Source organism: Tyto alba, unplaced genomic scaffold (assembly GCF_018691265.1).
Source record: "Tyto alba isolate M040663 unplaced genomic scaffold, T.alba_DEE_v4.0 Super-Scaffold_47, whole genome shotgun sequence".
NCBI classification, from domain to species: domain Eukaryota; kingdom Metazoa; phylum Chordata; class Aves; order Strigiformes; family Tytonidae; genus Tyto; species Tyto alba.
The window spans coordinates 25,716,891-25,734,786 of NW_024881323.1; the positions used below are offsets into that span (position 1 = coordinate 25,716,891).

The 17,896-nt window shown below is 39.0% G+C and overlaps 1 protein-coding gene across 1 annotated transcript; it reads right to left on the reverse strand.

Annotated features, from left to right (window-relative positions):
* Positions 1-1,866: 1,866 nt before the first annotated feature.
* LOC122154789 (consortin-like) lies at positions 1,867-14,156 on the reverse strand. Its single transcript, XM_042806594.1, has 4 exons — positions 14,139-14,156; positions 11,781-11,873; positions 7,907-8,042; positions 1,867-6,224 (listed from the first exon to the last, which is right to left on the reverse strand). The coding sequence occupies exons 1-4, from the start codon at positions 14,139-14,141 to the stop codon at positions 6,019-6,021; spliced, it is 438 nt and encodes a 145-aa protein (XP_042662528.1). The 5' UTR covers positions 14,142-14,156; the 3' UTR covers positions 1,867-6,018.
* Between the last annotated feature and the right edge of the window lie 3,740 nt (positions 14,157-17,896).

Below are 17,896 nucleotides of genomic sequence, written 5' to 3' on the forward strand. Positions count from 1 at the left end.
AGATCCTTCAAACACCAGCTGTTTCAGAGTAGTACAAGCATCAGCATAAGTTTTGAAATCACAGATACACACTAACGAATCAGGGAGAGGTATCGATAGTTTTTGATGTAACTGTCATTGCTATTTCAGTTTTGCCTGTGGCCTCACTACTGATTTTAAAATCTTGACATTGAATTTGTGAGTGTAAGGTGGAAGAGGAAAAGGAGAAGCATACAGGATCCCTATTCTAATAGGAGAATGTTGGATTCCTACCAGGAAGGAAGTTGTTGTGGACAAGAGAGAAGGATCAGGATGCTGCTAGAAAACAGTGTTTAGCTTGGAGAAGAGATGGAGAAGAGAATGTGAGGGATGTCACCCTGAGGACAGCCAAGCAGTGGAATATGCCCAGGGAGGTTGTGCAGTCGGGTTTCAAGACCCGACTGGATAAAGCCCTGAGCCGTTGGGTCTGAGCTCAGTTGAGCCCACCTTAAGCAGAAGGTTGGACTACAGACTTTCTGAGGTCCCCCTTCCTAACTCATTTATGTTATGATCCCATGAACAGTAGAGCAAATGCTATTTCATACTGGGAAAGAAATGGTAAAGGGCAGGGAGACAGAAGGAACAGAAGGGGACTCATTGGGTTGAAGACATGAACAGAGACTGCAGCAGCTCCTCGTAAAGGCAGGGCTGGAAGACTGTTCACGAGAAAGTTGTTGAGGAGAAGCAAGGAATGAAAGGGGTGACCGACAGGTTCAGGGAACAAAGTGTGTAGCAGTATTGAATCAGCACAGCTGCCACTACAAAGCTGAAGCCTAAGGCAAAGCCTGTCTTTGGGGCAAAAGAGTTTACTGACCAGTTCTAGGAGCCCATCCGGGTTCCTCAAGATTACCACTGCTTCTGGTCAGGAGCCACATCGAGACTTGGAAGTGGAACAACAGCTGCTTGTCTTCCTGAAACCAGAGGCCAGTCTTTACAGAAGAACTGTCAAGAACAGCAATTTACTTCTACACATAAAGACCACTCTTAGGCTGCACACCCAGGTTGTCAGGTACTATGTTATGATTTAATTTGCTGCTGTGAGATTTTTCTCACAGATTTCAATGAAGTTATATGAAAATCTCGTTTTTTCTCTTCATTGTAGTTCTCATTTTTTCTGTGAGGAGCAACTTGAAAACAACACAAAGATAACAAAAGCAAAACAAAGTGTATAAAACTGCCTCATTTTCTCTTTGTATTCCGCTACCTTTTCAGCAGTCTAAAATTCTGGTTAGCCTCATTCTGTGTCTTTTGGGAGAAGAGCCAAGCAGGGGGGCAGGATGTTGCAAAATGTGGTGTTGGAACGCTCCTGTTCAAACCAGAGGCTGCTGGGTTGGGTTGAGTTGGAATTGGTTTATTATTTATTTAATTGAACTCAAAGAGCAGAATGGCCTGTGACCACTATCCAGGTCTCAAACACAGACACAGACACACACACACAGACACACACACACACAGACATACACCCCCCCCACCATTTACTAGGAATTCTGAAACTTAGTGCCTCTCAATTTGTTTTCAGAATGATGCAGTAGGGCCACATTTTAGTACTCTAAACCCACCTGTCTAGAGCAACCAGGCTCTGTGAGTAAGCTGGTTTTTCGTTTAGCTATTAAACAAACTAACCCACCCAGGAAAAATATACTACACCAAAAAACAAACCAAATCTTATACTTTTTATCCTTATTTTCCATTCTGGTTTGGGTTTGACCGTGAAATTCTTATTGGAACTACTGCCCATTTACTTGAATTTCACAGAAAGTCTTCTCAGTCTTTTTATACATTTAGAAATCACAGTACCCAAGAGGGTTCATATATTTTCTTTGGGACAGTTTTTATTTTTTTTTTTTACCACAGTATTTAAATTACAAGCTTGAGTGACGGTTTCAAACACAATTATTTACTCCTTCTGCTAAAAGAAGCTGAAGTTAAATTTGTTACAAATAGTTATTAGTCCTTTCAGATGGTCTTGGTTTTACATTACAGTACAAAGTAGGCAAACATGTTCTCTTAGGAAGGTAACATCCCTTGAAGTTATTGAGTGGAATAGTACCCAGTCACACAAGAATCTGGACTTCCAATCTACTCTGCTTATTTGATAGTTCAAGCTCGCCCTTTACTCCCGAAAACCCTAAGCCAGAGTTTCCCTTTTTCTTAGACTGCTTCCTACTGCTTGCCACCAGGGCTATGCATTTTCCAAGTATGAAAGGAAAGACATTGGAAAAATTTTAAAACACGGGCTGTGTCTAGATTGCAAACTTCTGCTGGCATATCTGGGCTGTGGAATATCTGCTTCCATACTGACGCTGCTTTTTAAACAAGCCTGTAGTATAGTGTGGCTATGCTACGGCACAGCGCTTTTCTTGGTGTACGCTAGGCTATTTGGGGTGAGGGTGTTAATTATGTCATCAGAAAGCTCTTTTTGGCAGCCTGTGCTGAATCTACATTAAGTGTCTTGTTGGTTTTGCTCTACCACAAGAATGTTTTCAAAATAATTATGCTCAAAGAACAAACTGGAAGGTTGGGTTTCTAGTAGAATGCTGCAAGTGATTACGTAGTATGTTAAGTGGTTGTGTTTTTGGCTTTTGTTGTTCTGTTTTGTTTTGTTTTTAAGTGGTAAGGTGATATGAAGGTACACTATCAGCCTGAAATGCAGTCATATTTTAAGAAATGACTTTTAACTACTGTCAAGTACTGAATCATTCCCTGAATTTCCCTACCAGCTACAAATTGTTTTATGTTGGCATAGTATGTTTCCCCTACTGCCAAGCAGAAGAGCCATAAAGACAGTGGCAGAGAAGGAAACAGAATAAATAAAAAGACATACACAAAGGGCTTTAAAATGCACAAAGGGGGGAAAAATAAAAAGCCTTTTCCCCTCTGCTTTCTTCCTCCTTGTAGCAATCTTGGCTGTTGCTCAGTATTATTTTACCTCAGAATACTCAGACAAGAGGAATAATTGTTCAAATCAACTATTTCTTTTAGCTTTGTTTTACCTGACTAAGATTCTAACCCCTAAAGTCACCCAGGTGGAAGCAATGCCACCAGCAATCTAAAGAGAACAGAGTACATAGGAAAGACAACATCAGGCCTACCTGCACATTCTCTGGAGTTTAACGCAAAGCAAATTTTGTTATGTTGGTAGCTGCAAGTTTGATAATGTACTACAGACCATGCAAACTATTTGCACTAACAGAACTGTCATATGAAGCAAGAATTAGTAGCATCAGCTTTTTATAAAGGAACGCCAACAGAAATTACGTCCAGATTCAACCACTCGGTTGCAACTGAGGAGTGAACAGCTCAGATCAGGAGCTGGGCAGCCTGTGCGTATGTGCCCCTTCCGCTCCTGCAAACCCCAAGAGACTTTGCAGGTGTGGTACCTTGGCATAGGGTGGGAAGGCTGGAGAGATGCTCCAAGTTACAAGACAAGTGTAAGGTAGCCAAGTTAGACAGAACGCCTGGCCGCTCATTCTTCATTGGGTACGTGTTGGTAAAGTGGTGCCCAACCTCTTGGTGGTCTTGCAGGCAGTTCTGCTGCTACTAGTGAGTCTTTGCACTGGGAATATAGCACAAAGCAGACGTACCAGGATTTGGACCACTGATTTTAAACTGAACTGCTTATTAAAAATTGATTTAACTTTAAATAGCTTTACAGTTTTAAATAAAATAATTATTTAAAAATAGTTTTAATTAAATGAACCTAGAAGTAGGGGATCTTTGATCTCCTTATCTGATATACTTTTGAATAAATAGTTCTATATATACCTCTTGATCTTTTTGATGATGAAGTGCACAAAAACCTAAAAAGATTTTTTTAAGCTGAAATCAACAGTTGTCTCTTTAGGAATAAACTTAATATCCTGAAACACTCAATGCAAAGTTACAGAAACCTAAAACATATTCTAACTACATAGTCACTATAAATACATATTTTAACTGAATGCATGCTTTTTTTTTAATTACTCTGTGAGTAAATGACCGAACAAGAAAATGAAGAGTCTCTTTAAAAGAAAAACTAAATAAATAAACAAACCCAGATTTCAAATAATAAACTGAACCAGCCAGTAAGACTTTAAAATACGAAAGTGTCTTTCCCTTTCTCCTTTAGATTAGCCCAGCATTATAATACTCTGAGGACAACAAACAAAAAATATACCAAACTACCGTTCTCAAGTTTCATTATGAAAACAAAAGTTTTCATTAATTTGGGCATTTAAAATTTGCTAGGTTAATATAAAGCTGCACATGAGGCTTCCTAAGGTATAAAAGAAACTAAGCCTCTGCAGAGAAAACAAAAAGAGAAATCATACATGCAATTTATTCTAGAAAAAAAACGTGATTTTACCTTTCACTTTAAAAACCCGTTAAGTATAACAGTGCGTTAGGAACAATCAAGCTCACTAGAGGGACAATTTGCTTGCAAATGCCAGAAAGCACGATAATTTAATGTTATAATTCTGAGCAATGTCTTGAAGATTTTACTTCATAGTATTTTACAAAATAATATTCTAAACCTGAACACACTGCATCATACAACGTTAGTAAGCAGGAAATCATGGAGTGAAGTGGACCCCTCAAAAATGCTGTTTCCTGAGGTGTAAAGGAATCGTTTCCCACTAACACCTTCAGCAGGGATGGGCCATTATGCCCGGTGCAAGAACAGTTGCCACATTTTGACCAGAGTGTGGGCCAAAGGCCTGTGTATCTAATTCTCACCTTCACCATCATCTCAGTGTTTCTCTCACATGCCACACAGGGAGGGCTGAGCACCAAGTGATAGAAATACCCATTTAAAATGAGTCTTTGTACTGATTTAGATTTGTTTTGTATAGCTGCTAGAAATAGAACTGATTTTACAATGCAAGTCTCAGAACTGCAGGGCAAATAGATGCCAATGTGCTTTTATCTGCCAGAACGAATGCCCTGGACTACTAACAGGCCGTGGATCTGCAGTGAGCCTCTGAATCTCTTCTGTTGGAGCAGTCCCACTTTACACAAGCATTCACTCACTGAGAGAGGCTGCAGCCACGCGATTCAGTGATCCTCTGCGCTCATCTGGGATGAATCAGACATGAGCCCTAATTGCAATAAATATTCACAGACAAAGGCAAGGATCATTATTCCCCATTTATGGAGGTGAAACTGAGGCACAAAGTGATTACTGCAAGTCAGTGACATAGCTGGATAGAAAACCCAGTTAGCCCCACACCTGCTACCAGGTGCTTTAAAATTGGCCAAAGCCACTTTACTATTTAACACGAATAATTTAATAAACATCTTACTTTTGTTTCTGTCTTTAGTGAGACCAGTGATTTCTCTTTTAACCTTCCATTTCTAAAACAGCCCACACAATACTGGGCGTAAAGTTCCAGGAAATTTAGTGAAATCTGCCAGCAGATTTATCCCACTCTGTAAGATACAGGGTCAGCTTGTTAATCACCAAATGAGGGCTCCGTGAATGCTGCTGCACTCTTCTCACTCCACCCAAATAATTACATGGCTCATCAGGAGAATTAAAATGGAGAAAAATAGTAAGACAGAAGAAAAATAATGTTTCCATAAAACACAGACTTATTGCGTGATAGCTGGAGGCAACACCTTTGCACAAACAGCTGTAAATTAAAGCTGTCCTTTTACTAAGCTTCCAGAGATTGCTTACACAATGTGTGGCAATGGGAGAGCACGCAGAAGACAGTTGATTTTCTTCTTTCTTCTTCACTTGCTTACGTTGTTGAAAAGCTACTCGCCTACTCTCAAAAGGGTGAAAAGAATAACTTTTTATTCTCCCATTACCACACTGCTACAGTTTAAGATGTGAACATTTTGCCACCTGATTGCTAAACTAGAATTTTCTTGATTTCTAAGTAAAAGCGTAAGTACATCATCAAATACACATCACCTGCAGGTGGCAAGTGTTAGAGAATTTGAAATCACAATTTATTTCTACCCTCTCCAGTCACCACTGCTGAGCTCTCAATGTGCTGTCTCCACGCAGTTCAACTATGAGAAGGCTATCCAGTGTTTAAGTTCTTCCATACACCGCAATATCTGGGTATAATAGAAATCCGTGTTGGCTGCCAAATCAGTACACACAGGGGATTCCAGGTCACCAAAGGTGCAGTACAGTGCTGTTCCTCCAATGCTAAGGAAAACAGTTGCTATGCACAGCAGGATCAGCAAAACACAGGAGCCACCAGCTACTTCATCTGTAAATAAAAGACCAGAAGAGGTGAAAAACACTAATATACAAAGCACTGTGAACATGTGTGAGAAAATCCGAGATAGGAGGTAAACACGTTTAAAGTAACTTGTGTCCAAGTGACCATAATACATACCAGGAACTGTACGTTTCTCTACCCAGTCTTTTCAGAAACCTGAATAATTACATAGCTTCATTTCTGCAACCCGTGTACCTGTCCTTGCTGATATCACTTGTGGAGTCATTCTACACTGAAGGAAAATTCACTTAACTGTAAGAACGTCCCACAACCAAAGCCCTCCTTCATGGAAATAGTTAAAATGAAATGAAAGCTTTGAAACTAAAAAAACAAAAACAAAACCAAACCAAAAACGGAAACATTCTTGCATCATTTCTACTGACATTGACTGTGCTACCATGAACAGTTTGTGTTTACTCTTACGTTTTGACTGTAAGGATAGAAACAAAACCTTCAGGGTAGGCTAATGTGAAGGGTTATTTTATATCTCAGTTATTCTGTGGTAACTCTTTGAATGATTGTTTATTCCAGAGTAAGAGCAATAAAGAGGTTGCAGAGGTGCTGCTACATCCTCACAACCTCACTTGTCCTTGGTAACTTGTATGCATGAACAACATCTGCATCTTCTGTCAGGTTGAAGGGGCTCTAAGAAAATTTCTGAACTCCCTTCACTCTACATCAGGGAGAAGAAACAGGGGAAAAGCAAAAAATAAGAAACATTTAGGGACTCTCTGTGTGCTTGAAATCAGATTTATTGTAATAATAATAAACAACTTTCCTTCTGAATCACTAAATCCCTGGGGAAAAAATTATAGAAGAAACTCTAATTGAAATTTGATTTAAAAGATGAATTGTTTCAAAATAATTTCAAGAAAAAGGTGGGATAAGCTCCCTTTCGAGCAGCAAATGGATTATCTTTTCAGTGTGTGAGATGCACTTAATACGCTTTTAATCTCTAAAGACCTGCATTAATACCTTTTAGTGGCTGGTGCACACAGTAGATATAGAAAGTACTATCATTAGTAACCAAAAATATTTTTCTTATTATATCTTTTGTTTGAATAAGAGAGATCTTAAACTCCAAGAAGAGCATAACTAAATAACATATTGTATTTCTTATGAGGCTATTTAGCCCATCAAAAAGGCAGAAAGGTGTTTAGCCAAATGTAATGACAGCTAGCAAATATATATGGATGTTTAATTATAAAGCAAGGTTAAAATCTGACACCCTCCAATCTCATGACCTACTAGAAAGGGTTGGAAAGCTACTTGTGGATAAAGCACAAGATACTTGTTTCTTTTGCCCTCCTCTTTACCTACATGGATTAGGTTTACAGAGCAAGCCTGCACTTCCCACCTCTAATCTCTAAACATTAATGAAAGGTCACCCATTAGATGTCACTTGCAAATCATTCAGCCAAAGGAAAAAACCTGTGGCTTCAGTCTCAACCAAGATTTAAAAGAGAAGTGTACTTATTGTATCTTTCTGTAGCCTTGTTATCCAAACCTGGTATAGAACAATCTTTGATCAATCACCTTCACTTACTACTTAAGTTTTTAAAAGCCAAGACAGTTTGCACAATGAACGCTCACTTTGCTCTTGTGAACAAAAAGATCAACACCATTTGCACCCCAAGAGTACAACCCATGAATTAACAGCTTTAAGTTACCTTGATCCAATGTGTCTTCCATTTCTTGGAATCGCACTCTTCTCTTAGTTTGCCTCTGCCGTACTTGAGCAATTGTTTTTCCTTCCCTATCATCTCTCTTCTTTAGTATAGACACCAATCCTTCTGCTGGGGCAATCTGTCAGGAAAGACAGCAAGTGGCACGAGAGGTGTAAGAAATCCAGGCATGAGATCTATGTAGAATGACTTTAAGGAGGAAATTAGCTAAACAGTTAAAAAATGGTTTCCACTCTTCTTAAATGTTTCAGCACTTGTGAAACCTCCTTCTCGAATACATCAACTCCTTAACGTGCAGGACAGCAGCAGTATCATTCTGCTGTATGCTGACACTACTTGCCCTTAATTGCTATCAAAGTTAAATACACATACATTTACTGTTTGGATCATACTTTGTATTCCCTGCAACAGCTCCTCTGTAAGCTCACATTATTAAATCACAGGGCTTGGGGCAGTGGTGAGGGTTCGCACCAAATACCCCATCATCAGAGGACAGTAAGGAGTCAGTGACACACTGCTGCTGCCTCTCCAAAGATAGAATCCTGCAGAGACTATCAAATACTTATTGTGAGATTCATTTCCCAGTGTTGCAATTGGTTTCCCAGAGTGGACAACAAGCTACAGTGGGGACACAAAACCAAAAAGAGATAACAGCAGGAAAAAGCAAGCCTCAGTGCTCTGGATAGATTCCAGCTCCACTTTGTAATAAACGCTCTGGATGCAGCCGGAGTTCCAAAGTCCTTCCCTACAGGCTGGTCACCCAAACAGTTTGCACAAACAGCGATACAGTCAACAAGTCAATAAATGGAAACTTCTTTTTCCTTTGCTACAGCATTTGGCTTAGCTGCAAGAGTATTTGCTAAGCCATACTAAGATGTTATAGCAGCCTAAGCAGTCTGTAATTTCCTAGTTAGAAGAGAAATGAAAGTAGAAGTACCAGGAGAAAAATGCTTTCCTAAGCAAGCAGTTCCCGGTGTGCTAGAAATAAGCAGAAATTAAAATAGGAAGTATATTTAGACATGCCCCTTTTTATCTTGAGATCATCTTTACCTGAAAAAAAGTCTTAGTCATCTCTTCATAAATCTGAGTAGCACTCTTAAAACTTATTCTGCAGATCAGCAATAACATCTGTTAAATTGCAAAGTAATCTGTATACATTTGTGCTACGGACAAGAAAGCACATCACATTTGCAACTGAGTTTGCAACTCATATATGTAGATGACCCCAAATGCCTTTAATTTTTACAAAAACTCAAAGTGGAAGAAAGGCAATGCTCCAGATAACACCATAGTTGCAGACAACTGACTGCTTAACTCCGCCCATAATTGAATCAAGTTAGAAGGCCATACATAAAAACTCATCTGCATTGAAATTATAACAGCAGTAGAAAAACAGAAAAGTGACTTTGTAACTTATGCTCCTAAACTTGCTTCACGCTACAAGCTTATATAATGCATCGACGCGTAGTGCAGTTGGAGAGACGGTGCACTGAACACAGCCAAACGCAGAGCACAATCCAATAGGCACTGCCCCAACTATGGCACTGGCGTTTGCAACACTTTAACTGGTAAATGTGGCAATTACATTTGCAGGTTTCTAGTCTGGCACTGTTTTATAGCCCTCAATTGGCCAAATAATGTTGCCCTGAACAACTCACAGAGTTGGTCACTGTGGGTATATGCCTGCAGCCTTGTTTTCCCCAAAATCACAGCTGAGGGGATAAAACTGATCTCTGCCACACTTTCTTTTTTGATAGTCACTTTCCCTTTTGCTTACCTGCTCAAGAGCTTGAATGGATTATTCAATGAAATAATGCAACGAAGTACTTACAAAGTAGTGAAAGCGTGGAGGTGGTGGAAAGAAATTAAGTCAACATATGGAGGACCACTATTTGGCATAAATGAACCAGAAATAGTAGCCCGCAAGTGTCTCATCACAACAGACAAGTGCACTGAGATGAAGCTTCTACTGGTAACGTACAGATTTACATGGCAGAACTGCCATGAAAATTTATTAGCTCAGCCAAAAATCAGCACTTATGCTTCCTTGTTGTGACAAGGAAGGGGGATTGTGTAGGAGTGCTTTAATTTGACTTATTTGTTTAGGAGGACAGAGATGAAATGATGTCCTCTAAAAAGAGTAGATTATTTTAAGCTCCTGTGTACAGCATGGCTTTTGTAATGAGGGTGCCCCAAGCCCTGGCACGCGTGTTCGCAGGCAGCTCGGGCTGCACTTGGTGGGAATGCCACCCAGGGACGGCGGGGCGCCACTTCCAGTCTGCCCTGAGAGCAGCAGGTGGTGGTCCACTCCAACAGCAGCCTTTTCAAACCAAGGCACATCGTTTTGGCTGTTGGCTCTTGGTAGTTTTTGAATGACTGTGTCACAAGCTCTGTCTTCGCCAAGCTTAAAACCAGAGGACTACCTTTGATGGGATTATGTGGAAGCGTGAGTTTCAGTGATTACAGTTAGGTAAAATGCTTGCTACAAAAGGAAAGTCTTGCTACAACGGGGTTCACTTCCTTTCCCTGCCAGCCTATTTGGCTGTGTTCAGGATTTACTTCTAAATGTATAAAGAACTAATCAACACAGCACGTATGTTCTCTGTTCTCAACATCTTTTGCTCAAAAAGAGGGGAGCAAGGGCTTTGATTTTATAATAAAATCACCGTGGCTCGTGTTAACTCTCCTGTCCCCAAAAAAGCCATAGACCATATTTTTACGAATGTCCCCTTTACAAGGTATGTAATTCCTACTTAGAATATTTCATCTGCCTTTAAAGTTCACGAGTCATGTAATTAAGGTTTTTGTTTTGTTCTGCAAAAGGCCTACAAAGCTATGCTTCCTAATCAGGATACAGTTTATTGTTAAAATGCAAATACAAATGTGAAATTCTGCATAAAGCAATATTTACACCTTCTTTTCTACCATATTCTCAACTGTAGCTCAAAAATATTTAATGCAAACATCACCACATTTTATTTTTCTTATTTTCAGCCATAAAAATGCCATAACTGTAAGACAGACTGTCACGTAAAACTAGGGTCTGTCTTGCTACAACTAAAATCTCATTGAATTAAAACAACTGTAAATGTATTTTTCTACTGTACCTTTCATTTCAAAAGATTTCAAAGCAACGTACAAACTGATTCAATTAGATCCATGTCCCATTAATTAAACATCCAAGGAGAGGGACTTAGCTGCCATGCAAGACGAAGTTTTTCATCCCAGTCTTTAGGAGGCAGGAGGAATTTAAAAAGGCAGAATACATTATGTAAATTGGAAGTTAACGAGGGAACTGCGGTTAATACAGCTGACCACAAGTCAAGCCTCTGCTTGACTTGAACCCCAGGAGGAGAAATGTAGGCTTGCACAAGGTTGCCCTGCAAACAGCTCTGTGTTACATAAAAGAGCTGCATAAAGGACCCTACTGAAACTTCAAACATTTTCTTAATACTAAGTTAGAGAATTAACAAGAGATGCTATTGGAACATCTGTGTAACTGAACTTACTCAGCCTTGCTGGCCTTCACAAAAGCTTTTGACCAGAGCTTTTATAATTAATGTACAGGAACCGAAAATGGCAAACAGGTACGTGGTGGCATTTTGACCAACGGTCAAAAAGGAAAGCAGCAATGACTGTTGGTCAATTTAAACTCTGTTAAATATTTTAGTTTTTCTCTTTTTACCACTGTTAATACAAAGTGATTCTGCTTCACAGGAAAGTTTTAAAATTTTTTGGATAAAGTTTAATATCCTGTCTGCAAAATTAGAAAAAATAAGCTCTAATGAAACCAACTGTCTCTTCCCTGCTTGTTTGAAAGAGCATTTGCTAAGAAAATATTTATTTTAAAATATCTTACATTATACATGTTTTTGCCAAATATGAAGTTGTGGCAGTTGGGGTCCGGCGACCGGAAGATACCGCGTTGTAGGGAAAGGTAGAGCCTCCCTCCCTATAACCAAGAGACATGGACCCTTAATGTAAGCAGGCGGAAGTGACGAAGTAGACTTAGACTATATAAGGCAATGTAACCTAACAATAAACGCCATTTGCCTCCACCATATTGGTGTATGTGTGCTGATGGACCACGGAACCTGGGATTGGTTGCCGTGCCGTTCCTGAACCGGGCCACCGCGCGCCTTAGAGAAAGGCAACATGAAGTATGTACATATTTATAAACATTTTAGACAAAACTATGAAAATAAGGTCCTGAGGTACTTCAAGCTCTTAGAGAAAACAGGTAAACTTGACTATTGGAATAATTCATAGCATACAGAAATTAATTAAACCCCCACAACTGGAGGCACTGAAAACTGGGATCTAGGAAGAAAAGTTCATTGCATGAAGTATTTTGGTCTGAATGCAAAGAACTACGCAAGGAGGAGTTTTGTTTGTGTATTTTTCTGTGGGCTGTATTCCTTATTCAGTTACTTGGCAAAGGCCTACAGTTTTATTTCTAGCAATACAAGATTTTTTTCAAGTGGTAATCCATTAACTGTACGACAAACTGACAAAAAGCAGGACTGCCCTGGGTTAAGCTGTAAGCAGCAGACAAGCCCCTTCGCTAATAAAATACATTAGATACATGAATAATTTGACATTGAAAAGGAGCTAACTTAGCAGATTCAGTATTCGTACCGCAGCATCAGACTCTAACCATTTTTCTGTGGCTATGCTTACCAGGCAAGTACCAGAGCTCCTTTATACAGCAATAAATATCTCAGATACCACGTAAGCATTTCATACTGAAGCACAGTTCTTGCAAACTTAAAACTACAGGACCCAAGCCATACAAGAGAACACAGGATCTCAACAAGGCATTGTCTGCAGAACTAGTAGGTAGGTGGAGACTTCATTTCTGCAGTCAAATCAGCTGCTAGTCAGTACATACTCAGTACTTTTTAAAAGTCGTGGTGTACAAATAGTGCCAACCAAAAGCTACTACCTTTTGTAGAGAGATGTAGAAAGTCTCACTATCTTTGCTTTCTGAAAGAAATTTCAATTTATAATTTTTGAACAAGGAAAAACATTAAGATTTTACTCATTTCCCACTCAGATAAAAAGCTTATGATATAAACTTTTATTTCATATAGCAAGATGCAACTTACATTATTGAGGTTACAATTTGTTTGACTGCTGGTGTGTCATTTCATTCTCACAGAAATGACAGCAAAGAGATTCAAGAAGAGGTTATACACTTCTGATATCTGTTGCTGCCAACTGCTGACTGTGCTTCAAAGCTCTTTGTTAGCTGCATGGATCTAGTTCCTATAAAATGACAGTGATTTCCCATCATTTGCACTTTGTCGTGCAGTTTGTACTAGTGAAGAAATACCCAGTACTAGGGACTGTACAATATGTAACGTACTATTTCAGTTTTGCAATTATTTAAAGCCAGAATCAGAATTCAGTGGATTTTCAGTCTTGTAATTAGTCTTCGTAAATGGTAGTCAAAAGCAAGTGTCATAAAGGATCTAAATTAGAGCACTACATACGATGATTCTTTGATCTCTACATGGAGTCAAACAAAACTTCCTAACTATAACTTACCCTTCCCCATTTCCAATAAAGCAATACTACACCTCCATTGAAGAATATTAATGAACTTTTGTCCTACCATATGACTTTTGTACCTAGGTTATTTAAAAATGATCTTTATTTCTGCTTTCCATTCTTACATATTGGTGGCAATTTTGTTAATACTCACTCCATGACAAGTTTTATCACAGTCGTATTGTTTTATGTTTTGTTTTTTTTTTTTTTTTCCTGTCACACTGGTACATTTCATGTAACTCATTTCATTCACATGCCCACCAATGCATTTTCTAGGTACTTCTTACACAATTACTGTATGAAAACTTTGTTATTAGATAGCAGCAGCCCAAACAAAGCAACTTCAAAGGCTTCAAGAGGACAAGAAAATAAGAAATGTTACGGCTGGGTGCAAAGATCAGTCTGCTTGTCAAAACATCAGTGGAATCATATTTTTAGCACTGAAACAAAATCAGTGAAAGCAAGTTAACAGTGGTGCTTTCTCAGGGGTGCCAGCCTCTCTCAATTCGGGGTGTCTTCCCTGGAAGCTGTGGGTGCTCACCACTTCTGAAAAGCAACCACTGGAATAATGGTAGGGTAATGGTAGGTGGTAAGATTAACTGGAAAAAACAAAATATATGTGTATAATCAAACAATACAAGTTGCTGTGCTGTCTTTAACTCACCATGCTGCATCTAGAAATTTCAGGTGTTGCAAAACAGCCCCAGATGCTGCATATTACAGATTTTAGTTGTATTGAGATTAATCCTTCTTCTCTTCTCCCTGATTTAAGCCCCCTGCCTCACACACAACTCAGGCCTCTTGCTAAGAATGACTTAAGACGACTCCCACCAGTGCCAGCCAACATGATGCCTTATATGGCCAGAAAAAGTACTATGGAAAGACTCTTCAGAGACTCAACTGGCCATCCTAGCATCGGGATAGCAAACTAGAAATGAAATTAGATTCCCTGTAAAGCACCATCATCAGTCACTGGGCCAATCAATCCAAGCATAATTTTTCTAACGCTATCGATATGCTGCTTCCTATCCCATCCTCTAAAATGCACATGGCACACAGAGCAATTTAAAAATAGTTGCTATAGGATTAATTTAGGATTTTTGTACATGAAACAGAACAATTCTCTCCTGTAGTTTAAAATGCTGAACTTTCAGTGGGCTCGAAAGAAATCTAATCCTAAGGGATGATATTTAAATTACTCTTATGTTATACATGTATATAGGCTGAGCCAGACTCTCAACAAAAAGCTCTTTTTCAAAACCATCCTCTAAGTGAACACATGCCAGTGGCTCTAGTGCAAAAGTTTGATTGCATGTATGAACATGTATGTGGGTTCCACATCTGTGTGTTGTTAAGAGCTTGTGTACAGCTTCATGCACATGGCCCTCAGTCCTGGTATGTGGTATGGTTTCTGACATCCCACAAAAAAACAAGCTGTTTTAAGGACAGGTCAGGATGAATGATCTTAGAAAGGAAGTAAGAAGCAATTTAGGTAGGGAGAAAAACCAAAATGCTCTGTCTCCAGCTCTGGAGATTTTGCCAAACATGTAATAACACCAGCATGGATCTCCAGCATTTAGTCCCCTGCTCGGCTGCTGTCCTTGAGTGATTGTGGGTTCTTGGTCTCCGTGCATCAGCTCTTGATCTACAGAGAAGTACTGTTACTTTACTGCCATGGCATGTTGTATTATTACATGCATTAAGAATAGAGATGAGCTAAGATACCTTTTACAAGTCTTCCCCCTCCAGCATCTGGAATCACATCATTTTACAATAATCTCATTTTTTCATTTAAAGAAAAAGCTTTTAAGGGCTCATGGTTGCAAATGTACCAAAACCAGAAGACAAATAAAGTGAAGTTTATTAAACCTTCTCCAAAAAGGTCCCAAGCAGTAAATCTATATTTTCAGAAGAACAATTTATCTTATGAAGCACTCATCCTTCTTGTGGCCTATCAGCAGTGCTTCAGAAGGTGGGTTCACACTTAGAAGTTCTTTCTTAGTTGAACAACAAAACTGCCTAAACTTGGCAAAATTAGAAGCCCATACATTCATATACAGACTTTATGACATATGTAGTTCTCACCTACACTGAATAGGCACAGAAAAGCAAATTTTATTCTATGAGTAGAAACGAACCACGTCATAGGTATTACGCAGACCTCTGATATGAATTGTTATTCAACAGGAATTGTCAGGCCATGTCCTAACAGTGTGTGTCAGAATAAAAAAAAAAAAAGGTGGTCATACTCATATGTAAAAATCAGTCTAAGTTTTAGAAACACAGAGCACTGCTGGTCAAGGAGGCTGCAAACAGGCAAAAAGAAACTTTTTTCTGAATTAGAACAATTAAACAAGTAGAGATTTCTTTCCAGATTAAAAAGACCGATATCCGAAGTAATATTTAACATATTTTGGAGTTGGCAATATCTAAAATATTTCAGTTGAAATAAACATAGAAGATTTTAGAGGACTCACAGTATTTACCTCAGCAACCTCTATCCTTCTTGCAAGTTCATCAAGAGAAGAAAAGCTGTCATCTAGTGATAAAGCTTCCAGTGAGTTGTAAGATGCTTGTTCAGGTGAAATATCTGGAAGAGTCTCAAAGTCCTCTTGGTTTGCTAAGTTTGCAAATGATTCTTCAGTGTCTATTATGTTACCATTTAGAAATCTGAGAAATAAATCTTCTTGTTCTTCATTATTTACCTTCTCCTCCTGTCCTGCTGTTCTCTGTATTTCCTTGCATACCTGTGAACAGGCAGTACTCTCATGCTCAGATACTTTATTACACCCGGAGCATACATTTGATGCAGTTCTGTCCTGTGAAGATTTATCATCATCGTCAGGCTGTTCCTGTTGCTGCTTTAAATCACGCTTTCCAAGCTGGCCACTAGCAACTCCTTCTGAAGAGCCAGCTGCATGTCTTGATCTGAGCAGATTTCTATCAGCTTGCACATCTTTATCAGTAGGAACCAAATCTGTAGGCATATAATCAGCATCTGTTAAAACCAAAGCATCTACTATTGGCTCAAGAGGGAGTTTCACTCCAGGCTCCCCAGCTGTGCCTTCTATTTTTTCCGCATCCTCAGAGAGCTGTCTTTCTCTCAGCTGCAAACTGTTATCTTTACCGGCATTCCCAGGCGATAAACAGCCCGAAGGAGGCCTGCCCACTGTCCCCGTGGACTGGGTGTGTGGCTCCAGTGTTGATTCAGCACTGCAGTGCTGCTCCTCCATGTGGTCCCTTCCTGCAGCTACCCACAGGCTTGCTGCCTCTGTCTGTCTCTCAGTTTTGTTTACACCGGCAGAACTAGTGCTCAGCTGTTTATCTTCTTTCTTTGGTTCAACGCCAGGACAAGTTTCAGTACCTAAGTGCAACAGGAAAAAGAAGTTCCAGTGTTTTTAAATGATTCAAAGCATCAGCCCAGGGGGAAAGAGTATACTGTGATTTGATAACGTTGTAACCTAATGCTTAAAATGCACTCCATAAAGGGCAGGTATTTTATGCTCCAGTCAGAATAAAAGTTTTGCTAGTAGTCTGAAAAGCTGACTCCTGATTCAGCAAAGTATTTGCACACATTTTTGCAGGCAAAGCACATGCCTTAGTGCCCTCCTGAAAAGAGTTACTCCCATACTTCAAGCACAATATGTATGTAAGTATCTTTCTGAACATCCACATTTCTTCTAAAGCATATTTTATGTGAGTGCATCTTGGAGGCCTGAAGTTCAGACAAATGCACTTAATTACAGAAAACTGTATTTTGATGCTAGTGTATCTATCACACAGGGAGACATCTGCATTTCCTTTAAAGAAGGTGAAATCATGCTAATTCAATACATTTTAAATTAAATTATTTTAAGTGGATAACTAGCTCCTTTGGCTAAAATTAAATATTCAATTAGAATATTTTACATAATGGACTGCATAAAAAGATGTTGCTTTTTGGATACATATATTAGCTTACATATTAAAAAATGCAATTGGATGCAGCTTATTTCTATATTCACATTTACAATACAAATGACAACTTATTTTTTTTAATCTGAAATTTCAGAGAGAAACAAAGGGAATTCTGAGAATTCACCTACTATTGGCATGATTTGCTGATGAAGGAGTAGATGGTTAGCCCACGTTCTCAATAAAATTATTAGACATTAGCCATTACAAGAAGCTCAAAGCCAAACCTCCCCCCTTTTAGGCTTATGAAGAGAGAACAGTATTTATAATTAGAATACCAAAGCAAGACAGCTATGACAGAGACTGTCTTTTATTCCATATTTTAATGAAAACTGAGTTATGACTGTTATAGTAGGACTACTGTTACTTTAATAGTAATAGCCTCAATCAACAAATTAATACCTCTAGAAAAAACTCATTCGCATTTTTTGGTCATAGCAAAAGCAGAAAGGCCTTATGAATAGATTA